The sequence below is a fragment of the Macrotis lagotis genome, chromosome 8, assembly GCF_037893015.1.
Source record: "Macrotis lagotis isolate mMagLag1 chromosome 8, bilby.v1.9.chrom.fasta, whole genome shotgun sequence".
Taxonomy (NCBI): Eukaryota; Metazoa; Chordata; class Mammalia; order Peramelemorphia; family Peramelidae; genus Macrotis; species Macrotis lagotis.
The window spans coordinates 15758136-15783766 of record NC_133665.1 but is presented as its reverse complement, the minus strand read 5'-3'; the positions used below and the strand labels follow the sequence as shown (position 1 = coordinate 15783766).

The following is a 25631-nucleotide window of genomic DNA, read 5'->3' as shown; positions in this document are numbered from 1 at the left end:
GTTGTCAGGTCCCTTCTATTTTCCACTAAAATTATACTGCAGGTGCCTTGAGACTCCTTTAATTTTCTTGAAAACCTTACATGGGACCTTCAGATACCTGACAGTTGAAATAGAGGAAAGTTTTTAAGCAAAGAAATTATAGGCTTCCCTTCAGATTTAGAAGTTATTTAACAAGGCTTAGCAAGCAAGAACATTTTGAAATTTTTATATTGATGTGTGTTTGTGGGGCATGGGAACAAGGATTCTAATTTCAAACCCTTTTACAGATAATACTGATTTTTAATTGTTCATTATACTATTTATAGAAAATTCCTATAACCTTTTCTCCTTCTTTAGTTATGTCATATTCTGTTTGCATTCGTAATTGTTTTATACCCTAGTGAGTCAACTAGCATTTATTAAATTAATTATGCTAGGCATTCTGCTAAGATTTTTTTTAAAAACTTGATTTTTTTCTTTAGCTTTTAATTTTTAGAGCATTACCAAGTGTTAAAACTGGAACCTCCAATCTAAATGTTAAATATCTAAATATTTAAATGCCAGTTTATACTTTTAAAAATATTATTCTCCTTAGGTTTCATGTAGCAGTTAACTCCTTTTTAGAACAGCACAAGCCTGAAGTAGTTGAAATACATATTGCCATGACTCCTGCCATGCTTGCTATCCAGACAGCTGTTCTGGATATTTTGAATGCATGTCTGAAGGAACTAAAGTGCTACAATCCATCTCTTGAAGTAGAAGATTTATCTTTAGAAAATGCTATTGGAAAGCCTTTTGACAAGGTACTTTATTTTTACTTACAAAATATATTGTATTGTCGTTTTAAAGAATGCAAGAAATTTTAATGCTTGAATTGTTCCTTTCAGGCATGTGTTGTTATCATTCCACAATTAATTTAGAAGTTATTTAAATGTAGTTCTTGATTTATTTGTAAACAAAAGAAAGTAACTGTATATTGAAATCCATATATAGGGATGCTAGTAGAGCAGTTTAGATTTTGAAAGAAATACTGAAGATTTGTTTGTCCTCAATTTAAATCTAATTAAAAGGAGACAAAATAGTGTTTTGTTCTTTGACAATGTGTTATTTGCTTTAAAAAAAGAGGGGGGCATAGTTTAAATATGTGCAGATAGAGGAGAATATTACATTAGGGTAACTAAAACACTTGATTCATCTCTTTCTCTTTTTTCTTAATTAAAATTGCTGAGTTTTAGTTTGAAGAAAAGTGATTGATATGCACTCTTTTAAAATGACTTAAAATAACTTTGAGAAATGATATTCAGTTGCCAGAATTTTTCTCTAACCTAGTAATCTTTTGTGAAAATAGCAAAAGTTAATGCCTTTCAGGTAATTTTTATGGTTAATTTTAATCATAAATTATAAATAAAACATGAGTTTTGGAATATTAAGCTGTATAACTTTATGTTGGTAGAGAAAATTGCTTTTAATTCCTTTATTTGAATAATCTATATACCATTGTAAGTAAAAGTTTTGGTAATGCAGCTTCAACTCAATATTTCTCTTCTTCAGAATATTTCATAGAAAGTCACTTAACTAGGTTGTTTACATAACATATGATCTGTTTCCATGTACTTTTTTGTCTTTTGGTGCTTGCTAATAAAAAATACATATATTCTTAAAATTCAAGTTGTGGAAAATAGAGAAAATCACTTGATATATCTCTCTATTGTGGGTTGAATTGCTTTTTATCATCCCTCAGACTTGGAAGAGCTGAAGTGCTGTCTTAGGGAGGCTTTTTCTAACCAAGTCTATATATGGCCATAACTTGTCTTTTGGAGTTCTTCAAAAGAGGCGTATAACTGAAATGTTATTTCTGTCCAGTGTTCATTTGTTTAAAAACTAAAATAATACCATGTAGCTACAGCAGTGGTGATATTTTTTGTAAAAGTTATGTTAAATATTTTTAGCAGCATTAAAAGAATTTGTTTTATATTGTGAATTCTTTTTTATTAATATACACTAAACTAAACCTTTAAAATAAGCATGTAGGAACAGGACATAGGTAATCATTTTTCTAAAGTGACTTTCTATAAAATACTTACAGAGAATCCCAGGAAGATAGCATAGTAAGGGTTTACCAAGGAATGCATCTACTCTATTCTATCCCTCCTATCCCCTAATAACAAGTTTTTTTTTAATTCCTAAAAGGGTGGCTCGTTAGAAATTAATATCACTGAAACATAGTAATAGAAATGGTAGATAAGTTAGGGGAGGAAAATTAGTTATTTAAGTAAGGAAAGTGAAGGGTTGAACAAACGTAAGAGATAGAATAATAGTAATAAAAGTAACCTCAAGTTGCTTTGGAAGGGAGGGAGAATGGGAAGGAGAAAGCAAGCAAGTAACAAAGATATATTGAGCACCTACTATGTGCCAAGCACTGTATTAAGTACAATGAATGCAAAGAAAGGCAAAAAACAGTCCCTTCTCTCAAGCATACAGTCTAAAGGAGAAATAGCATATAAAGAACTAGGTACAAACATGATATATGAACAAGATATACATATATATATATATATATATATATATATATACGTATATATATACGTATATATATATGTATGTATGTACATGTATATGTATATATTGAAGATAAATTATCTTCCCTCAAAAAAAAAAGATTATCTTCCCTCTAAGAAGGCACAAGCAGTAAGATTAGAAATTAGGAGAAAATTTCTTAAAGAAGATGAAATTTTACTTGGGAACTAGGAAGAAAGTGGATTCAAATTAGTATAAGCAAAACAAATTGCAGAGACTAAATGCTAACTTAAAAGAGGAGATAAATCTATAGCATTAAGGGGGACAGGAGAGGGTTTCTTAAGGTGAAATTTTAATTGGGAGAGACTGGATACAAATTAGTATAAGCAAAACAAATGGCAGAAATTAAATGGTAGCTTAAAAGAGGAGGCAAATTTGTATTTGTGTGTGTGTGTGTGTGTGTGTATAAAATTTGCTATTTTTTGGACCTTTTTCCCCATGGTATAATGAACTTGCTGGTATGAAATTTTTTTCTTCTAGTAAAGATTTACACCTTTAGGGAATCTTAGAGAGTTGCCTGGAGGCACTAAGAGGATGGATAATTTCTCCAGAATCAAATAGCCAGTATGTATGAAGCAAGATTTGAACCCAGATCTTCCTGACTCTAAGGCCAACTCTATCCACTGTGCCATGCTGCATATATGTTAATATAAGCACTTAGTGTGAGAAAATACATTGAACAGTTATAAACCTAAATGTTAATGGAGTAAATTTCTAAGAAATATAAAAAAGATTAAATGAGATAAGGGGGAAAAGCAACAATTTATTTCATAGAAGAAACATTTAAAACAACAGTGAAAACAAGGAGATAAAACAAAATCTACTCTACGTCTTTTAAAACTGTATAATTTGTCATAATCTCAGACTAAGAAATAATAAAAAAAATTTAAGTCGAGAGACTACATTATGTTTAAAGGCCACATAGATAATTTTAAAATAATTCTACTAAATGTATATGCAGGGCAGCTAGGTGGTGCAGTGAATAGAGCACCGGCCTTGGAGTCAGGAGTACCTGGGTTCAAATCCAACCTCAGACACTTAATAATTACCTAGCTGTGTGGCCTTGGGCAAGCCACTTAAACCTATTGCCTTGAAAAAAAAATCTAAAAAAAAAAACCTAAATCTATATGCAATAAATGAGAAGAAAAATTAAAAGAACTGCAAGAAGATTCAGATAGCAAGACAAAATAGGAGAATCTTAACATCTCTCCTTCAAGGCTAGATAAATACAACAGAAAGTTAAACAAGGAAGTTTAATACATATATGATCAAATTGATATTATCCTTGGATTGAGCTATATTATAGTTGAATAAGCTAGATTTGACTAACAATTGGTAACTTCTGAATGGAAATATTAAAGAAAACACATGTATTAACATGCCATAGTATCTTTGCATAAATTGATTATGTTAAACATATCTTTTACAAATCAAAGCACAATAAATGGGTAATTTTTTAGGAAGGAAATATAAACAAAACATACAGACTTAATTGGAAAGTGGGTAATAACATCCTGAATGAGTAGATCAAATAGCTAATCATAGAAGCAATAAATAATAATAAAAATGTTAGTGGAACAACAGACTAAAAACATTTAGACCAAACTAGCAAAAACTAAAATTCATATTAATTTGAAAATCCATGGAAAACAAAAGGATCAATGGACTGAGCATGAAACTTTAAAAGACTAGAAAATAAACAACCTTAAAAATAAATATAGAAAAAAAGAATCTTGAAATTAAAGGAGAAATGAAGAAAATTGAAAACAAAAATAACTAGCATAATACAAAAAAGCAACTGACTTTTTGCTTATATTTTATGTTTGTTCTTTATATTTTAGGGTGCTTTCCTTTTTAAATTTTGAGTTACAAATATTCTTCCTTCCACCTCTTCCCACAACTATTTCAAAGGTTCTAGGATATCAGGGCATTTTTTCCTTCATAATTTCTGATAATAAGATTTCTAGGCTATTTTTTTTTGATAATGACTTAAGTAGATCAATAATTTTTTTTTTTAGGATTTTGCAAGGCAAAGGGGTTAAGTGGCTTGCCCAAGGCCACACAGCTAGGTAATTATTAAGTGTCTGAGGCTGGATTTGAACTCAGGTACTCCTGACTCCAGGACTGGTGCTCTATCCACTGCCCCACCTAGCCGCCCCTTATTTTATTGCCTTTTAAGGAGTTCTTTTTTACAGTGAATTTTTGTACCTATTTTTCCATTTTGCCAATTTTTCTTTTTAAAGGACTGTTCTCTTCAGTGGATTTTTTTTTGCCTTAAAGCCATTAGGCCAATTCTGTGTGATTTTTTTTTTTATGTTATTATCTATAGTATTCTTTTTTGTACCTTTTTTACCAAGCTGTTAATTCTATTTTCAGAATTTTCTTGCCTCACTCTCTTTTCTTTTTTCCAATTTTCCTTCTTCCGCTCTTAACTGTTTCTTTCTTTGGGGGGGGGGGGGGGTGTTGCAAAGCAGTGGGGGTTAAGTGACTTACCCAAGGTCATACTGCTAGGTAATTATTAAATGTCTGAATCAGATTTGAACTCAGGTCCTTCTGAGTCCAGGGACAGTGTTCTATCCACTGTGCCACCTAGCTGCCCCTCTCTTATCTGATTCTTTAACTCTTTCAAGAATTCTTGGGTTTTTGAATATACTTAGCATTTTTCTTTGAGGCTTTGTTTGTAGCTGTTATCACATTGTTGTCTTCTGAGTTTATTGTCTTGGTCTTCTCTGCCTCCAAAGTAGCTTTTTATGTTCAAATTCTTTTTTTTTGCTTGCTCATTTTTTCTGGCCTATTTCTTGACTTTGAACTTTACGTGTGTGTGTGTGTGTGTGTGTGTGTGTGTGTGTGTACATATGCTAGATTTTTTTCATGCTGCTGTTTTCAGAGCTACTTCTGGGGGTCTTCAAGTTTTTGGTACTTCCAAGGAGATGTGATCCTGGGAAAGGTATGGTTACTACTCTCCTGGTCTGTATTCTGGTCTTTACCTAAACCCTCTATAGCCTGACATTTGACTTCATCATTTAATTGAATCTCCTCTGGCCAAAAGTTGCCAATCTAGCAACAGAATAGCCAAAATGAGAAAGACATGTTTCATTGGGGTTTACCTCTCAGAAGTTAAAAAAAATATTCCATGAAAACATTCTCCTGGTTTTGCTTTCTTCACTGTATCCCTTTATACTTATCTTCCCATCTTTCTTCATATTCTTTGTTTCTTTTCAGCACAAAATTATGCTACATTCATGTGCAACAGTCTGTTCAGCCATTCCACAGTGCTTGGCACCTAGGAGTCACTTAGATTATTGATTTAACCAGCACTCTCACCAAGCTCATATCTATGTGTGGCATAGCCAAGGTCACTTTCAGATACTGAAGGTTGCATCTCTACCACCTGATCAGTTCACAGCTGGAGGGGTATTAGCAAACTAGTCCTCAGGATTGGCTCCTCACTCTAGACTCAGCTACTGAAGTGACCAATTCCCATTATTAAGAGGATCATCTTAATCCTCCAACCTTTCAGAGTTCACAAGGTCCAGGATTCCTATACTAAATAACAGAGATGCCAATGAGGCATAAGGTCAGGTGAAAAGAAGAGGCATCTGATGGATGACCCAGCTGCCTCTTCACCCAGAGATCTATAGAATTTCTACTCTTATTATTTTAAAACCACCAAGAAAAAGAGTGTTAGGTTTTATTTTATAGGGACATAGGGTAGAAAAAGTACTAGATTTATAGTTAAGAGGATTTGTGTTTCAATACTTTGTCACTACCTATATTACCTTGGTCAAGTCAATTAAACCTGGTCCTCAGTATGTGCTAGGCACTAGGCTATATACTGGCTATACAAAAAGAAACTGAAGTGCAAGTGGAAGAAGGACAGGGGAGGAGAAGTCACTTGACTGAGGCATGATGGAGAGTTCCAGAGAAATCCCAAAGCAGTTCAGCTGGTCAGAAATGGAGAAGGAAGATTATGCCCCCTTTAGAAGGTCTAGACCCTGGGACCAAGCTAAAGAGATACAAGGACCTGACAGATTAAAGCTTACCGCATATCTCCTCCAGGGTTACTTCCAATTCTGAGTCTATGATTCTGTCTTGGCAAAGGAAATCATTTTGAAAGAAAGGAACTCTTGAAAGTTTGAAAACATTTTCTTTTTCAAATTGCCTTTTTTAAATTAACACTTTCCAATATAAAATTGGCAATATTATATTAAAAATATAATTTTAGCTAGAAGTACAGTAAATACCATAATCAAATGATTGATCTATCTGCATTTTTCTATTTTTCATGGCTTAGCCAGGTTCCAAATCTTCAGTAGGATGGCCAAGCCAAGAAGGTCCATACCAGGGTTGTCATTGTATAAGCAACATTAAATGAATCTGTCGTTACTTACTTTCCTTTTTACTACATTCTAATCCAAATAATGATTTTTAGATTAGGTAATGCCTCTCCTCCCCTTCATTAGTGAGCATGCTTAGGAATTTACTCTATGGAATCACTAATTTTGACCAGAAATAACCAAGGTCAGTGATGCCATGTATTACTTTTGAAACAAGCAAAAAATGTTTTCATTGAAATGTAGTAGTTAAAATATGTTTGTACTTCCTTGGCAATAGTGTTTTCTAAAAAGCTAAATTGAACATACTTTAGCAAAAATGCAAATTTTCATTTATTTTTATTTTTAGACAATTCGTCACTATTTAGATCCTCTATGGCACCAGCTTGGAGCAAAGACTAAATCTTTGGTACAAGATTTGAAGATATTACGGACTTTGCTACAGTATCTCTCTCAGTATGACTGTGTCACATTTCTTAATCTCCTGGAATCCTTGAGGGCAACTGAGAAAGCCTTTGGCCAGAATTCAGGTGGAAAATGAAAATTTTGAATATTGGTATTTAAGTTGGTTTGAGAATAGAACATAAAGGTTAAGCTTTGCCTATTCCAAGAATGGAGGGGAGGAAAGAGACGTGTTATATTGCACCCACATACTGTCCTAAGACTTCAAATTAGATTCACAGCATAAGGATGTAGGTTTTGTTGATGGCTAATGTTTCTTCCCACTTAACTTCTGTTCTGTGCAATACTAAATATTCACATCAGAATCTAACATTTTATTCCCAAAAAAGACTATGTGAGTGTAATACAAGCAGTATTCAACTCTCAAAATGGTTTTGTTCCCCATATTCTTTTTTTATAAGTAGTCTTGGCTTTTTCAGTATAGTGGATTTTTGAATAGGAATAATATTTGTAAATGGTAATTCAGTTCTCATACCAACCTCCAACAGTCTATTTAAATGATAAGGTAGCTTTGCAATAATGATAATAATGTTTTAGAACCTAAAAAATGCTTCTATGGCAATATTTATCCATTGTTTTATAGTTAAGATATATATATATATCTATAATATATAGTTTAGATGTGTGTATGTGTGTATATATATGCATATATATATATATATATATAAAACTATATATTATCTCATTTGTTCCTAAGCATCATTTATAGCATATTTTTAATGGGAAAAGATCATAAATTCATACTAAGACACCATGAATGACTCACTCCTTTCTCTGACTTCTACGTTGCCACCTCTACTTAACCTTGAGACAGGGATTAGAGGAGACAGAGGTTGTAGACCATATGCAGTAGGTAGCAAAAGGTCATGAACCTATTGCAGTGGTTCTCTGGTGCAGAAGAGAGAAGAGTCTTACACTGACATAGGAGTATAGAAAGAGGCAGAACCAGCAAAAATGCCCGGGGCCTGGAGCAGAAAGAACTGATCTGGTGTTGTAGATTGATGGCAGTGATAGCTTCAGCATCAAAGAGAGAGGAATGGCAACTGTTTATATGTAATTTTTCAAAATTAACTATTTCACAAAATTAAAAATGATTATGATAGGCAAATCATTGAAGATATAAAATATAAATCTAAAATATAAATCTTTCTCCTCCTTTTAGGGTGGCTGTTTCTTGACTCTAGTACTTCGATGTTTGTAAATGCTCGTGCAAGAGTTTATCACATTCCAGATACCAGAATGAATAAAAAGTGCAAAATGACTGAAAAAGCAGACATAAAAGAAGACCAAGGTGTTGTATATGATTCTAAAAGTGACAGCTAATAAAAAAAGTTGAGCTTTATTTACATTTGTTGTTTGCTAAAAACAACTTAAATATTAAAATTTTTTCTCAAATATTTAAGATGCATTTCATCCATGTTAATAGGAATAATGATGATGATGAGAATAGTGCTTATAAGTTTGTAAAATACTAAATATATTTGTGTAATTTCATTTGATCCACACAGCTCTGGGAGGTAGATGCTATTATTATCTGCATTTTCCAGATTAAGCCAAGAAAAGTTAAGTGACACATAATTAGTTAGGGTCAGAGGCAGGATTTCAACTCAAATCCTAACTTCCAAATCAGAGCACTTTATTACTAAATTACCTTGATGCCTATTTTATAAGTGTTTCTCTCACCAAGACATGTGAACTAGGGAGCATAGCAGTTCTGTGCTTGATCTGAATAATGTGGTTTAGCCAAGGCCTCATGGTTTTTAAACTTTGGTCATAGCTTCCATATGTGAAGTTTGTATGTCTAGGTCTTTAAAATTCTTTTTAGCTTCTTAAGAGTATCAGAGCAAGAGTATTATAGGGAAACTGAAGAGATATTTTATTTCTACAACTTATTATCAGACAACTTAGATAAGTCAACAGTTTTCCAGTGTATGAAATAAGTATAAGTCCCCTTGCCTAATTCACAGAACCTTGGTGTCCCTGAAGTACTTCTAAAAAGAAAAAAAAAGTATTACATTATAATACATTGACAGTTTTGGTAATTTTGTTGGTTTATTTTGCTCAACTGTTTTTCTTTGTTGCAAGGAAGGGTTTAATGGGGGGACACATAAGGAAATGATTGTAAAAAAAGTAAAATCAGCAACAAAACTTTAAAAATACACAAATTTAAAGCTTAAAAGTAAGGGATCTTGATCCTATCAGGTAAGGAAACTGAGCCCAAAAGGAATTGAATAAGGGTCACACACCCAGTAGTCTCTTGAGGCAGGATTTGTACCTAGATATTTCTGACTCCAAATCCAACACTCTAATCTGGTGTGCCACCTAACTACTTCACTTTATTAGTTGCATGTAGCAATCATTAATTAAGCACATAATCTATGCAAAGCATTGTGCTAACCAAGTTTATATAAAATATAGGCCTTCTTTTGATGGAGCTTAGAACCTACTATGAAGATGAAACAAAAGTGTGAAAAATATGGGTGAGAAGAACAAAACTCAACATTCCTCAAGGCCCAAATCTATTCTTTTATCCTTTATCTTCAGCATGATAAAAATTGTTATTGAAGAATTCATGTTTTCTAGTTAGATAAAATTATGTACCTTGTAAGTAGGTGTAATACCTCATAGCATAATAATCTCCAATTCCTGGTTATTAAATGCAAGTTATATATAATGCACTTAATTAAATCATTAGCACTTTGAGATATACAATCTCTGTAGATGGTTATCTAAAATATATTTTATTCTATCATGAGTGTACCTTTAAGGCATAGATTCTAGCATTTTAAAAGTACTTGTGGTTGAACCCATAAATAGTGGGGTTGTAACATGTTACTTATTTTCTCTGTGTTATTCTAAATACTTTCTTTCCCCCAGTCTGTTTCTGTTTATGATATCACTATTTCTGCTAGTCATTATTTATCAAGTCTCTTTTGTTAAAAACATTGATGTTTCCTTTTGATTTTTTTCCTTCACATCTTTTATACAGTAAGTTATCACATTTCCTATCAATTCTATCTCCTTAACATATCACATCTTCTCCCATATGTTTGCACTGACACTACAGTAGTACAGATCCTCACTACTAGACCCCTGAACCATTGCAGTTGCCTTCTAACTAGTTGAACAGGAATTCATAGCAAAACTATAAAGTATGGATTAAAGCATAGATGTATTATTCATCATTTGTGGATTACAAATATAAAGAATGAAACACTCCCTACTCTCAAGCATGTATTCTAGTAAGGAAGACAAATATGTATATAATTATATAGAAAATAAATCAAATAAAAACCAGATAGTTTAGTACTAGCAGTTAAGAGAATCAGAAGACTTCTTGTAGAAAATAATGTTTGAGCTGTGTGGAGAAGGAAGAGAGTTAATTTTAAGAGGCACAACTGAAAAGGGCATACATTCCAAGTAAAATGCCAGTGCAAGGCAAAGTGATGGGAGATATACTGTGAGTCCTCAAAATTTCCCATGGTTCCTCTCTTCTAACCCACAAACAGTGAGAATTTTACTAAAAAACTTAGGGCCCTTTGCTGAAAGCTCCTTTTTTCTCCCAAACTCAACTCAAATCATGCACATGCCTTCTGCCACTATCGACTTCTCCAACTATCTCACCTGAAAAGGTGCTTTATGAAGACAAAACTGTCTTGAAACACAAATGCCATCTTTTCATGAAGATTTTTCAATGAATCTTCCTCAAACATCATATAACTTTGTTTTGCGGCTTTCTGATGCACTTATCATGAATTGTTATGTTTTATAGTTATCTGAGTTTATCTTTTTCCAAACTAGACCTTAAGCTCCATGAGAACGGGAACCCTGTTTGATCTATGCTTTGTATTTTCTCCAGTGCCTGACACAATGCTCTCTACACAGTAGATATTTAATAATATTCAATAATTCATTTGTTGAATTGTAATATTAGTATCTTAAGAATGGAATTTCCCATATAAAGTGAAGTTTATCATTTATTATTCTGCAGAAATGAAAAGAGAACTGGTTCTGGAAAGCAATCCTAAATGGGAAGCCCTAACTGAAGTATTGAAAGAAATTGAAATGGAAAATAATAATAGTGAAGCTCTTGGTGGTCCAGGTAAATATGAGTTAACAGTAAATTAAACAATTAAGTGATCCGTTTGGGGAAACTTTATAAGTGATTATTCTTCTGAAAAAATAAGTTAATAAATGTCAAATGTAAGACAGGAAGAGCCTGCCTAGTAGCAGTTTGTTTATTGCTTTAGTAATTTAATTATCTTCATGGGGGCAGCTAGGTGGTGCAATGGATAGAGCACTGGCCCTGGAGTCAGGAGGACTTGAGTTCAAATTCGGCCATAGACACTTAATAATTACCTACCTTGGGCAAGTCACTTAATCCCATTGCCTTGCAAAAAAACCAAAAAATAATTATTATCTTTATGTCTCACCTGACTTTTTGCCTGAATGAACAGCTTTCTTTTTTTTTTGAGAAGTATCAGAACTTTTGAATCTCCTTTTAAAAGTCCTGACCATTTTCCAGAAGAAAATTCAAGAAAGAATCAAACTTTATTTTTTGACTGCTATCTTTATGTTCTTGATTTAAGCTTATGTTTGATTAATAGGAATAGTCTTGCTTCATTGACTCAGTTGTCTGTTTAGAATGATGGTTAGTCTTTAAGTTCACATTTCAAAGTTCTTTTCTCAAATTAGTGTATTTAAAATAGAGTTGTTGGCAAAAGGGATATAGTAAAAATGTGCTACATGTAAATGTAATATATAAGCATGATAACGTAGTTTCTCACTGGATCCTATTGTCTTTATATTTAGTCTACAGTTTCTCAATTCTGAAATATTTTTGGTATGGTTTCTTTAAAAAAAAAATGAAACCATCACTTTTTTCCTTCTTTGTACCTCTTTAACTTTGTAATTCCTGTAGTTCAAAATACACAGTTTTAAATTCCTAAAGTCTCTGAACAATGAGATAATATTGTTTCAAATATTAATTGTGCTATGATTTAAAACTCAGTGTACTAAAGAAAGACATCTTCCCTAGAAGGCCTTTTGGTTTCTTTCCCAGATCCTATTTCCCAAATTCATATCTTTATTTATTACACAGAAAAGACATAGTTAAAGATTAATTTTGTCAGGTTTGCCTTAGCTTAATTAGCCACAAATTGCATTTGTGAGTAATTTCTGTCCTAATATTTGTTTTTTTAAATGTGTTTGGACTCTGAAGCAATTCCTGTGGATTATCAGTTTATTCTGATGAATAAAGCACCAGACTGGGAATCAAATACCCACTTCTTCCTTAATTTACCACTAAATCTGTGATTGTAGCAATGTCATTTAATGATTTTTTTGTCCCAGTGGGCTTTTCCATCTGCCTAGCCACTGTAACAGCCAAACTCCTGGATCTTGCTATCTGTGCTTCCACCAAGCTTTTCTGAAGGCAGACTTTCTTTTATACATTGTCTTACACAGTTAGAATGCAAACTCCTTGAGAGGAGTGACTGTTTTTTGAGTTTTTCTTTGTATCCTCAGAGCACAGTGCTTGGTATATAATAAGCACTTTATATATACATTTTCATTCATTCATTATTTCTCCAGAAAATAAATATGTTTGTCATTATAATGTAAAAATAAAAGTTTAAAAGTAACTTTATATTTAAAGGTAATTAACATAAAAGAACAAATTATAACTATTATTTCATCCAATATTGTTTTATAACAAATAAAAATAATGTGAGACAATTAAGCTTTTAAATGTGGTTTAATGCATATTTTTCTTTTTGTTATTCACTAAAACAGACAAGTGATTAAAACACTCTTACATGGTGTTATAGGAAGCAAAAGTTTTTCTTTTAAGAAAAATTAACCAATAAAGAAAAATTTTATTTTAAATCTATTTTTACATTTTAATTAATTTCTGAAATTAATGTTTAATTTGAATTAAATTTTATTTTATGCCTCATTTGTAATATTAGTATTATTTCATAAAACACTAAAAATATCCAACTTAGACTTTTAGCCAAAAGATTTAAGTTGAAAGGATCTGATAAACTTTTTAGAACAATTAAATAATTTATAAATTATATAACTACACAAGAAGCCTGATGTAGGATTTATTATTTTTGAAAGTAAGATATGAAAAAAATTTTTTTAACTTTCCTTGACTTCAGGGCAAGTACTTATATGTGCGAGTGATGATCGTACATGTGCACAGCTTAGAGACTATCTCACTGTTGGAGCAAAGGCTTTCTTACTGAAACTATATACAAAAACCTTTGGGAAGGATAGCAAAGCTGGAGAAGTAAAGGTGAAGTCCAGAAAAGAAGACAGTTCTAAGGAAAATGCAAACACTAGCAAAGAATCCAAAGTTTCAAAAGCCAAGGTCAGAACTTCCATAAAACAAAGACCTTCAAAGAAGAAGCAAGAATTAACTTTAATTCAAATGGTAACAAAGATTGAGGATGAAGCTGAAGAAATTGATTATAAAGAATCAAGCAGTAACCAAGAAAGCTGCCTCAAGGAAACTGAACCTGAAGGATTTATGAATTTATCATCAGATGCTGCATATGGCATCCTGAAAGAACCCCTCACTATCATCCATCCACTTCTGGGTTGTGGTGACCCCTATGCTCTGACCAGAGTACTACATGAAGTAGAGCCAAGATATGTGGTCTTATATGATGCAGAACTAACATTTGTTCGTCAACTTGAAATTTATAGGGCAAGTAGGCCTGGGAAGCCTATGAGGCAAGTGTATTATATTATTGTGAGTACAATTATGAAGTTTTTAAATTAGTATTCTCTTTTTTTTGCATTAACTAGTCATTGCTAGTTCTTTTTTTTCCTTCTTTATTTTTCTGAGTTTTAGGTATTACCGTACTTAAAAGACATTTGAAAATTTGTTTGCTAAACTGTATAATCATGAATTTAGAAAGTTTTTCTAAGAAGGGATATAAAAATGCTACATTGAACTGAGTACCCACAAATAGGAAGAATTAGAAGAGACCTTAGTGAGATCCTCTAGTCCAGGTCTCATCTTAAAAATGAGGAAACAGAGGCTCATTGATGCAAAGTGGCTTGCCCAAAGTCATAACTAAAAACTGAATCTGAAACTAAAAAGCCAGGTTTTCTGATTCCAAATTCAGTGCCCTTTCTAAACCTCATCCTAGCAGATTGCTTAAGATTTAGACTGATATGAGTTAATTCCAGTAACTACTACAAAAATTATACTATTTACATTCAGCCTCAATAAATGCCTCCATTTTCTAAAAAACTTTGAACTAAGGAAGAGGGAAGGCATCATATGTACCAACATGTGAGAAGATTATACCAGTAAGTGGAAGCTATTAAGAGACAAATTTTGCCTTACTATAGAGAACTTTCTAATAAATCGAGCTGTCAAAAATAGAATAAGTTGCTTAATGATGTGATTTTATCATAACTAGAGGAGTGTCCAAACAGAGGCCAGATGGTCACTTGTGGGAGGCATTGTAGAAAGGACATATATTTGGTAAGGACTTATTCTAGATAGGCATTGAGATATTTTTCAATTTCTCAGATTCTACAATGCTGGCATATCATACCAGTAGAAATGAATCAAAAGTAATACAAGAGGGATGGCTAGGTGGCACAGTGGATAGAGCACCAGCCCTGGAATCAGGAAGACCTATGTTCAAATCTGGCCTCAGACACTTAATACCTATAATACTTACTTACTTACTGTGTGACCTTGGGCAAGTTATTTAACCGCATTATCTTACAAAAAAGCAAAAAGAAAGTAATACAGGGTTAAAAGTTTAGATAGAGAATTAGTTGAACAAAAGTAATCGGAGAATGATTAAATGTTTCATTCTTTGTTCTCATTGTCCTTAGTGATAGCATATATACTATGAAGAAAATTTCTCTTGCCTGGGAATAGAGAAGTTAGTAATATTCTGAAGATAGAATTTAAAAAGAATAGAAAAGTTGGAGAGATTTTTTTTAAGACAGGACTAAGAGAGGAAAATATTAAGAGGGTAGAGAAAAGGGGGAATGGGAAATACAGTTAATTCTACCTCTCAGCAGTCTCAGCTAAAAATAAAATAGGAAAAAATAGCAGATTGTATGTAACCATTTATTTACAAGGGAGGATTTAGGGTGGGGAAGGGGTAAGTCATTGGGAAGTGACTCTGATGTAAAGAAGAGCATCATTGAAATATTTCAAAAGAAAGGGGAAAAAAAGAGGCAGCAAAAATGGCAGATGTTTTTCCACCACCACCACCCCAAAAAGAAGATATATACATAGTTAATTTTGAGAAGTTGATAAAGTCCATGTGTGTTATATGCCAGAGTGTTTATATAAAATGTGTGATGTCTCTATTCTGTTAAGACATTTACAAATGCAAAAGACCTGAGACATCACTTGGAGAGATAAAGATTGTATAGATTTCACTTATTGTTTATTTTCCACTAACATATGATCTTTTATAGATTGGTTTTTATAACCAAACAATCTAACATTTAAAACAGTTTTTTGGCAGGAATGCAAAGCAAAAACGAAAAGAGAATATAATCTCTGTGGGTTGGTAGGGAGTAGTTTTGGACTCCTTTATATTTCTGAGAAAATAATCACTCATCTTCTCCAGTTTTATTTCACTATTTACCAAACTTGATTCTTTCTTTTGACAAGGGAAAAAATGTTAGGTAATAAAACCTTTTAATAGGTAGCATTTAACCATGTAATTTTAGTAAAAGTGTGATTAATAGAACATTCTATGCTTAGTCAAATATTTATCAATTTAGTCCTTTGAGTTGCTGAATTCAAGAGTTACACTATTTCCTATAGGGATTGAGGACTGTTTTTGTGGCCTAAAAAATCTTCTGTCTTGATTTGCAGGGTTTATTTTCTTATCTATGGAGGTTCAACTGAAGAGCAGCGCTATCTTACTGCTTTACGAAAAGAAAAAGAAGCTTTTGAGAAACTCATTAGGTAATATTTAGAGCATAGTGTGTAATTATCAAACTGTAGAAGATGTTTCTTAAGTGATCCAGGGGAGATTTGGGAAAGAAAACCAAAATGCTTATATTAAGAAATATAAAGAAATTGCTGTTGATTTTTTTTTTTTTTTTAGTTTCCAGGATAATGAAAAAAGAGAGAAAATTAGTGGGGAAATTCTCTATTGAGAGTATAAATCGGGCCTGGTTTTTTTTCTTAGTGGTAACTGATATACTTTTTTTCTCTCTCCCAGAATTCAGAAAGTAAAGCCAAAATTGAAAAAGCAAGCCTGAGAATATTGGGCTGAATTGAAGTAGATTGATTTTCGGTGGTGCACTGCTACCAAAAAGATGGTCCTAGGCTAACCTAGGCAGAAGTAAAAAGTAGTTCTTTTTCTAACTCTCCCTATCCTCCACCCTTGCCTCATCAGTATCCACTACATTCATCCTTCCTCCAATACCAAGCTCTTTCCAAACCAGTTATTTATAGCCATACATTTACAATATCTATCCCTCCAGTACTACAAAGCTCTCTAGCTTCAGCTCCCTCTCACAATCCTTACATAACCAGCTCTAAGGCAATTGTTCAGACTGTCACTTGTACTGAAAAATCAAGTATTCAGAGCATGATCACACCTTCCTTCAGAAATGTAGCTGTAACCTTGAGGGCTTGAGGAATTGTTTGTCTGGGAGCAGCTAGGGTTCACTGGCCGTGGAGTCAGGAGGAACTGAGTTCAAATTCTGCCTGTGTGACCTTGGGCAAGTCACTTAACCCCATTATCTTGCAAAAAAATTCTTTGGTACTGTAGATCATGAGTCCCAACCAGTGTGCTTTCTGTCATGATCAGAGTTGAAATCTACTAGTCATCCAGATTTAAATAGCTTTTAAGAAAAAGTATTATTAAGGTTGTATAGTAAAAGTAATTGATATAAAACATCCCTTGAAAAAGGTCTTTTCTTTTCCATACTGGGTCCAGGGGAAAGTAGACTCAAGCTTTAAAACTATATGAGGCAAAGTTTCAGTCACAGTTTTCGGAAGTCCTTTTGATGGTACTCTTCAATATGCTTGCCTTAGGAATGTATATTCTTCTGTCTGTCCTGAAGGCTTTCAAGCCAGGGATGCTGCTGAGATGCCAGTGGGAATATGTGAAGTCCTTTGGACCTCAAAGTTCAAAAAGGCTCCATCTGGCCAAGACAGAGGGGAAGCAGAAAAGGGAGCTGAAGCCAAGGCACTCTCTTCAACCTCCTCTCCTTTGCTCACCTAATTCCTTGTTCTCCTGTTTGCCACCAGATTCTCACTCTTTATCAAGCCTGAAATGGCTTGATATTTTATAAATGACTCCTGGGGTGAATTCAAATTTCACCAAATTAGTTTCTTTACTCTTCTGTGCCATTACTTTCAGTTCATCTAGTTGCTCTTCAAAGACATCTAAATCTACCAAGCCCTTTTCATACTTAATTAAAATGCTTTCAATCACTTTGATTCAGTCAAGATGCTGTTGTTAAAGTATCAGAACACAGCACTTTATCATACTTTGATTTATTCAATTCACCCCTACCTTCCTTACATTATCCCTTATCTTCCTTCAAGGTTTTATCGCCTTTTCCCTTCCCCCTCCCATTAGTATTGCTCTTCCTCTTCATCTTATTTCGAATCTATTTACTTTTTGTATATGTTTTTCTTACCACTGTAAAATATAAGTTCTTTGAGGACAGAAGCTATTTTGATTTTTCTTTGCATATATGGCACCTCGTACAATACCTTATGCTTTGGAAGTGCTTGATAAATGTTTGTTGAATCAAAATTCTTTCCTCCAAAAAAAAAAGACTAAACTAACATTTATATTCTAAAAACATGCTCAAAATGCATATTTATGCTTATAAAAATTAGCCAAGCCCTTCCCAGACTTCCAGCAAGCCAGTTAGTTCATCAAGTAGTAAAAAATGCATCAAATTATTGATTAAATTGAAGTAATTCAGTAGCATTGAATTACTATAACTTTATAACTATATAGCACCTATTTCTCCTCATTTGCTTACTTTCACAAGTAACTTTGTGTCCCACAGAGATCAATGATAGTAACAAATATTTGAATATAGTAATGGCAGATGCGGGAACGTAGTCTCCTAGATATTTGTTTACATAATACTTTACTATAAAATTAAATAGTTTTATATGTTACCTAAAAGGATAAAGCTAAATCTCTCATACAGCTAATTTTCTGTTTTAATGAATTCTTCCAAGTATCCAATCATATGTATCGTTGAGGTTTCCTCATATTTTCCCCCAGTTAACTTTAGAACTTTGAGAAGTGTTCTTTAGAAGGCAAGATTTGTTTAAGAAATTGCACTGTGGGAATAAAGAGCATTTATACTAGAGACAGACTTAGAGTATGACTTCTATCACAACCTCCATATGCCAGATTCTAAGGAATGCAAATATTAGTTTAAATTATTTTAATATATAATAATATAAAACAATGGATCTAGGAGTGGAAGAACTGTTTGTAGTCATTGGAATAGCATAAAAAGACCAGGCACATAAAGAAAGGAAAAATTTCTTTGGCAGTAGAACTAGCAGTAGAATTCTACCTATGAGAGAAAAAATAGTAAGCAATAATCTCAACTTGCATTGTTAGACAAGTAGTAGTATTCATATTTTACCCCTTAAGAAAAAGAGACTGATACTATCAATGTTCTATGATACAAAGTGATTCAAAACTATGATTTTTCAGAATCCTAAGTCATTCTGTCATTACCACTTCTTGAAATTGTCTAGGTGTCATTGAAGATTTTAAATATATTTTTAAATATAAATATATTATAAAACCTCACTAATAGAGAATGAGAAGCAAATCTGCATGATGGAGTACTTAAAAGTATTAGTGAAATTCTATGAGTTTATATACTTACCTTCATTAACCTAACAAAATTTTGAAAGTAGAGGGCACTTATTTAAAAAATAAATAAATAATGTGTAATTGTTCATCTGAGTTAAATCAAGTTAAATGATTAAATCAGAAGATTCAATTCAAAAATAGTTTTTTCCAAAGAATTGTCATTTTATATAAATATTACTGTACTTACAGATTGAAGATAACGATTTTCATTTTTTGAAAGTTTTTATTTTTTATGGATTAGTTTTATAGCTATTATTTTTGTTTAACTTGCTTTGTAAAATAAGTTGAAACAATTATAAAATCATTTGGGGGCAAATTTTCATGTAACTAAATATGAATCATGGATATTTGAGGTATCAAAAAAAATTATAGGCTTATCTGGTTTCTGTATTGTTTTAAGAAGGCAGCAATCATCCCCAAAAGAATATTCAATATTTTTACAATATACATTTCTTTTTTTGTTTTTTGCAAGGCAAATGGGGTTAAGTGGCTTGCCCAAGGCCACACAGCTTGGTAATTATTGTCAGGTACTCCTGACTCCAGGGCCGGTGCTTTATCTACTATGCCACCTAGCCGCCCTATACATTTCTTTTTAACTAATTTAAGCAAGAATATATATATTTTTAATGTTTGATGCAAAAATTACAATATAACCCATTTCTTCCAGGTTGGCATTGGAAGCTTAAACATTTAATTACACAGCAAATTCAACTTTTACTTTCCCTTTTATGGCAGAAGACAAACTCCCAGAATTTTTCAATTCTAAGTTTGATGTTAATTAGCATAAAAGAAAACTTTTTAAAACAATATCAGTCTGTGTTTGAGACTACACATAATGAAACGCATTGCTCCTCACAGCAGAGGCAGGGAGCTCCTAGTATAGAATATTGTATCTATTTGCATATACATTGTTGCACAGAATTTCTGTGGTAGTTGTTTTTGCTTAATTGCTTTTTCTTATTACAAAAGAGGGTTCAATCTGAAATGGAGAGTATTTCTACTTCAGAAATCATAAAGACAAAAGACATTGAAATATTAAAAAATAATAAGCTCATTGATCCCTCAACCTAGAACTGAAACACTACCTAAAATCCAAATAGTACATACTTTAGCATTTACAGAATTCTGAGCCATAGAACAATTAAGTGATCTAAGCAATGGTATTAACCTCATTTTATAGATGGAAAAAATTCAAATTTGGGGAAGTTAAGTGGTTAATACTAATTAATTAGTTTCAATTGGTAAATGGCATCACTCAGACCAGAACTTTAAGTATTCTTGATTCTAGCTCACTTCTCTTTCTACTCCAGAAGCTTCTATTCATTCCAGTCAATCAATCAAACATTTATCAAAAACTTAATATGTGCCAGTCACTGTACTAAGCCTAAGGATATAAAGGCAAAAAAAAACAAGATTCTGCTGATAAGGAACTTACATTCTCCTGGAAAAAAGTACTATTTACAAAATATTGCAAGGTCATTTCAGAGGTATGGAGTTAGGCACCAATAACTGGAACATCAGAAAAGATCTCTCTTAGAAGGTGGCACTAAGTGTTATGAAGGGGTTCTAAGAAGCAGAGGGAAAAAAGGGTAAGTTTTCCTAGCCTAAAAGATAAATTGTAAAAAGTATAGAGACTGTAGATGAAGGGTCATGTAAGGAGACAAGCAAGTTTGCAAATTTGTTTGGAACTTAAGGGTACGTGACAGAAAAAGTAATATGTAGCCAACCCAGAAAGATGAACTAGAACCAGATTGTGAGGGACCAAAGCAAAGAATGTGTATTTATCCTAAATGTTATATTATCATTCAATGCATTAATAATAGCAATCTTCATTTGTGAATACTTCACAGCTTCCAAAGTGCCTCCATATACATAATCTCAACCAATCATCACCACAATTCTGTGGAAGTAATGTTCTCTTTATTTTCAAATGAGCAAATTGAAGGTTAAGACATTAAATGACTTGCTAAGAAACTCACAGCTAGTAAGTAATAGAGCCAAAACTAACATGGGTTTTCTTATTCCAAGTACTATGTAGTTTTTGATAAACACACAAATGACTTAAACTATGGAGAATTTAGAATACTTTTCTTTCATATTTTATAAACAAACTTCTCTATCTTAAATGGTTTACCCTTTGGCTATGAATTATTATTTTCTTCCAGCATAATGATTACTCAATGCTAGTGTCATAGTTAACTTTTATTCTTCAACATTTAAGGCATGGCCCTAATAAGGATTGGGAAGAAATTGGGCTGACAAAAGTTCCTGATAATTGTTTTATTACCAGCTTCTCTTTTTATCATCCTAATGATAGCTTTGTATTTGTATATATTGTCCCAAAAGCTATATGACTAAGCCATAATTTATATTCAAATTTTAGCCTTCAACAAATTTAAACTAAAATGTCCAAAGGTCATTTCCTCAAGGAACTAAATGACAAGTTTTCTGGTTAGTGAGAAACTCCTTTTTGTTTGAAATTTATTTTAAATCTTTTCTCACCTAAATAGGAAGACCTCTCAGAAACTGCAACCCATACTGACTTCTCTTTAATTGTACTTAGTAATCTGTGATATTAATCATCAATTTCTCCCTAATTGTCTTAAATCAACTTTTGTCTTTTCAACTAGATTGTAAACTCCTTGAGACCAGCCACTATTCTAATGCTCATTTTGTAAACCTCATAGCACAGTGCTATACATATTGTAAGCATTCAGTTTTTTAAGTTTGCCTTTATAAAATAATGTATGGCAATCAATAATTGCCATAAAATTCTCAATATTCAAAGTAACATAATTTAATCTTTCTTTGAATATTGAGAATTTTAGGGCAATTGTATTTTGTCTCACAGAACCTCAGTTTGATTTATACATAAGTTTATAAAATTTTCTTGAGGGCCTCATCATCCTTCATACCACCCAGGTTCAAAACTTCATTCATCTTCAAATCTTCCTTCTACCTCACCACCTTTATCTAGTCAGTTGCCAAATATTATTGAATTTTTACCTCCATAATATATCCTACATTAGCCCCCCATGGCCCCTACCCCTGTCTAGGTCCTTTATCAGTCTTCCCTGGGCTATTGCAATAATTGAACCTCCCAATTTTTAATCCGTTGTCTTTCATTGATGTCAAACTCAGAAATAAATCCCAATGGGCCTCATTCTTAGAAAATGTAAGTTAACATTCTCTATGTTGCATTTTATTTTTATTGATTTTGTCTAACATTTCCCAATGACATTTTGATCTGGTCCTTGCCACACCTGAAAATTCTGAAGGCTGTGAGTTTGACTTTTTTTCTCTACATCTTCTAAAATAACTTTTTTAAATCACAGGTCACTTTTCTATTTAATTGCTTCTAAGATAAAATATAAATTACTCATTTTGACATTTAAAGTCCTTCACAGTTTGGCACAGACTACTTTTCTGAACTAAGTTCACACTACTCCCCTTCATACACTCCATATTTTACTTCCCTTAATTTTGTATTTCATCTCCTACCCATAGGTCTTTTCACAGGCTCTCCACCAAGCTTGAGTTTCACTCTATCCTAACCTCCAGTTTTTAGAATTCTTAAGTTTTCTACAAGGTTTAACTCACTCAGATGGCACCTCCCATTGGAAGCCTTTCCTATTTCCCTTAGTTCTTCATGTTCTTGCTTCAGATAATGTTGTAGTGATTTATTTTTTTAGTATTTTAGACTCCTCAATATAATATAAATTCCATTTTAGTAGTACCTTTTAACATTTTTTTAAATACCATCACCTAGGGGTGGCTAGGTGGCATAGTGGATAGAGCACTGGCCCTGGAGTCAGGAATACCTGAGTTGAAATCCAGCCTCAGACACTTAATAATTACCTAGCCATGTGGCCTTGGGCAAGCCACTTAACTCCATTGCCTTGCAAAAAATAAATAAATAAATAAATGTCATCGCCTAGCATAATGTCATGCATTTATGGGGACTCAGTAAAGACTTGGTGAACTTTTGAATTGAGAAAATAAAGTATATATTGACTTGAACAGTTAAATGAATACTGAAATTTATATAACCCTGAAGTTATTTAAGTGTTATAATCCTGTTTATAATTGTTCTCATTGCTCTAAATCTTTTCCTCTAAAAGTTTAATTAAGAGATCTAGTTCATTGAAGTTTTATTTTGTTTCTCATTTTGCAAAGTATCGTTTTTAAAAAGAAATTATTTGGGGGCAGCTAGGTGGCTCAGTGGATAGAGCACCGACCCGGGAGTCAGGAGTACCTAAGTTCAAATCCGACCTCAGACACTTAATAATTACCTAGCTGTGTGGCCTTGGGCAAGCCAGTTAACCCCATTGCCTTACAAAAAAAAAAAAAACTTTAAAAAAAGAAATTATTTTAAATCTAATATTTGTTCAATTAAAAAATATATCTTTTTTACTTCTTGCAAGGGGCTGGGATTGGAAGGCCTGTCCGGGACCATAGGGCCATGTGGATGCTGGGCCTAAGGGGTGGTATGGGGGCTTGGGGCCTCTTGGCCCCTTGGCCCCAGGGCCAGGGATCTGCCTGCTGCGCCACCCAGCTACCCTACAGCAGAGTCAGAGTGAAAGGAGAGAGAAAATATAGTACATGGTAGTGGAGAAATACAAAAGGAGGGAATTGCGATCAGCAATGGCAATGGTGTAAAAATATGGAAGTAACTTTTGTGATGGACTTGTCATAAAGAATGTGATCCACCTGCGACAGTTGTTGGTGTTAGAACAAAGACTGAAGCACATTTATTATTATTATTATATTATTATTATTATTGGGGGGTACAGGGCAAATGGGGCTGGGTGGCCTGCCTGGGGCCACATATCTGGGTGATTGTTGGGTGTCTGAGATCGGATTTGGACCCAGGTGCTCCTGGCTCAAGGGCCAATGTTCTGTCCGCCACCCAGCCGCCCCTACTATTATTACTATTTTATTTTATTTTGGATCTTTTTTCTTTTTTTGGTTTTTGCAGGGCAGTGGGGTTGGGGTGGCTTGCATGTCACATGGCTGGGTGATTGTTGGGTGTACGGGGCCGGGGCGCCGGATGTGGGCTCAGGTGCTCATGGCTCCAAGAGTAGTGCTCCATCCATTGCGCCACCTCGCCATACCTACAATTACTACTTTTTTTTAACTTTAATTTTTTTCTTTCCCCTTTACTTTATTGCTCAAGCGAGCCTATATTTTTGGGGGGAGGGGGTATTTTGTTTACTCTTAAACAAGAATATTTTATTAATATATAAAAAAAATTTGTACAAAATGAGAATAAATAAATATTAAATAAAAAATACAATAAAAAAAATACATTGGGGCAGCTAGGTGGTGCAGTGGATAGAGCACCTGCCCTGGAGTCAGGAGTACCTGAATTCAAATGCGACCTCAGACACTTAATAATTAGTTAGCTGTGTGCCCTTGGGCAAGCCACTTTAACCCCATTTGCCTTGCAAAAGCCTTAAAAAAAAACACATTGATTTTTTTATCCACTTCTTGTAGCATGGTAACTATTTACATGTAAATGTTTCTAAATACTTAAAAATAATTCATCCAAGACTGATGGCTTGTGATCAGCTCATTAGTTTGCTTAGATAGGTGTTCTTTCTTTTTATGTTAAGGATATTGGAGATGACTATCACCCTGTGAGATGTGACAGGTCAGAAGGATGAAGTGCTTGGGGGTTTGTGAATATAGTCTGTGCAATAATAAACATTCCCCTTGCAGGGGTGTGGGTGTGTGTGTGTGTATGTGTGTGTGTGTTTTCACATACTATCCAAATTAATGAAATTTTGAATTTTCAAATCCTTAAAGAGCAGGTGGTGTGAAAAATAGACCCTGCCTTCTATTAAAGGACCAGGAAGTAGTTCACAGTTTTCTTTTAGCTGTCATTTGTTGTTTATTTTTTGGGGGGGGGGTTAGGTTTTTTTTTGCAAGGCAATGGGGTTAAGTGGCTTGCCCAAGGCCACACAGCTAGGTAATTATTAAGTGTCTGAGACTGGATTTGAACCCAAGTACTCCTGACTCCAAGGCCGGTGCTCTATCCACTACGCCACCTAGCCGCCCCCTATTTTTTGGTTTTGATAAATCATTTCAGCAAACATCAAATTATTTGGATTGTTCTTATATTTGAAAAATATGTGAAAAATAAATTTAAATATTATATTGTTCAATTACATTTTCCTGATGTAATTTTATAATCTTTCAGAGAAAAAGCAAGCATGGTTATACCTGAAGAAAGAGAAGGCAGAGATGAAACAAACTTAGATTTGGTAAGGGAATCTACATCTGCACATGTTTCCCCTGACACTCGCAAAGCAGGTGAGTTCTTACCATCCCCAGACCAGTGTATAATGCCTTCAGGCAAGTTTATTTGTATGCTTTGTCACTTACTAAACCCTTTGTTTGTAAGTTGAAA

At 33.3% G+C, this 25631-nt stretch overlaps 1 protein-coding gene across 1 annotated transcript in view; it reads left to right on the top strand.

Moving 5' to 3' along the window:
• The window catches only part of ERCC4 (ERCC excision repair 4, endonuclease catalytic subunit), a 36637-nt gene that overhangs the window by 4825 nt on the left and 6181 nt on the right, over positions 1–25631 (top strand). Inside the window, exons 4-10 of the mRNA XM_074196440.1 lie at positions 575–782; positions 7240–7420; positions 8515–8643; positions 11344–11454; positions 13517–14093; positions 16222–16314; positions 25422–25534. Of these exons, the coding sequence (XP_074052541.1) occupies positions 575–782; positions 7240–7420; positions 8515–8643; positions 11344–11454; positions 13517–14093; positions 16222–16314; positions 25422–25534 (1412 nt within the window). The remainder of the gene's footprint in view (positions 1–574; positions 783–7239; positions 7421–8514; positions 8644–11343; positions 11455–13516; positions 14094–16221; positions 16315–25421; positions 25535–25631) is intronic.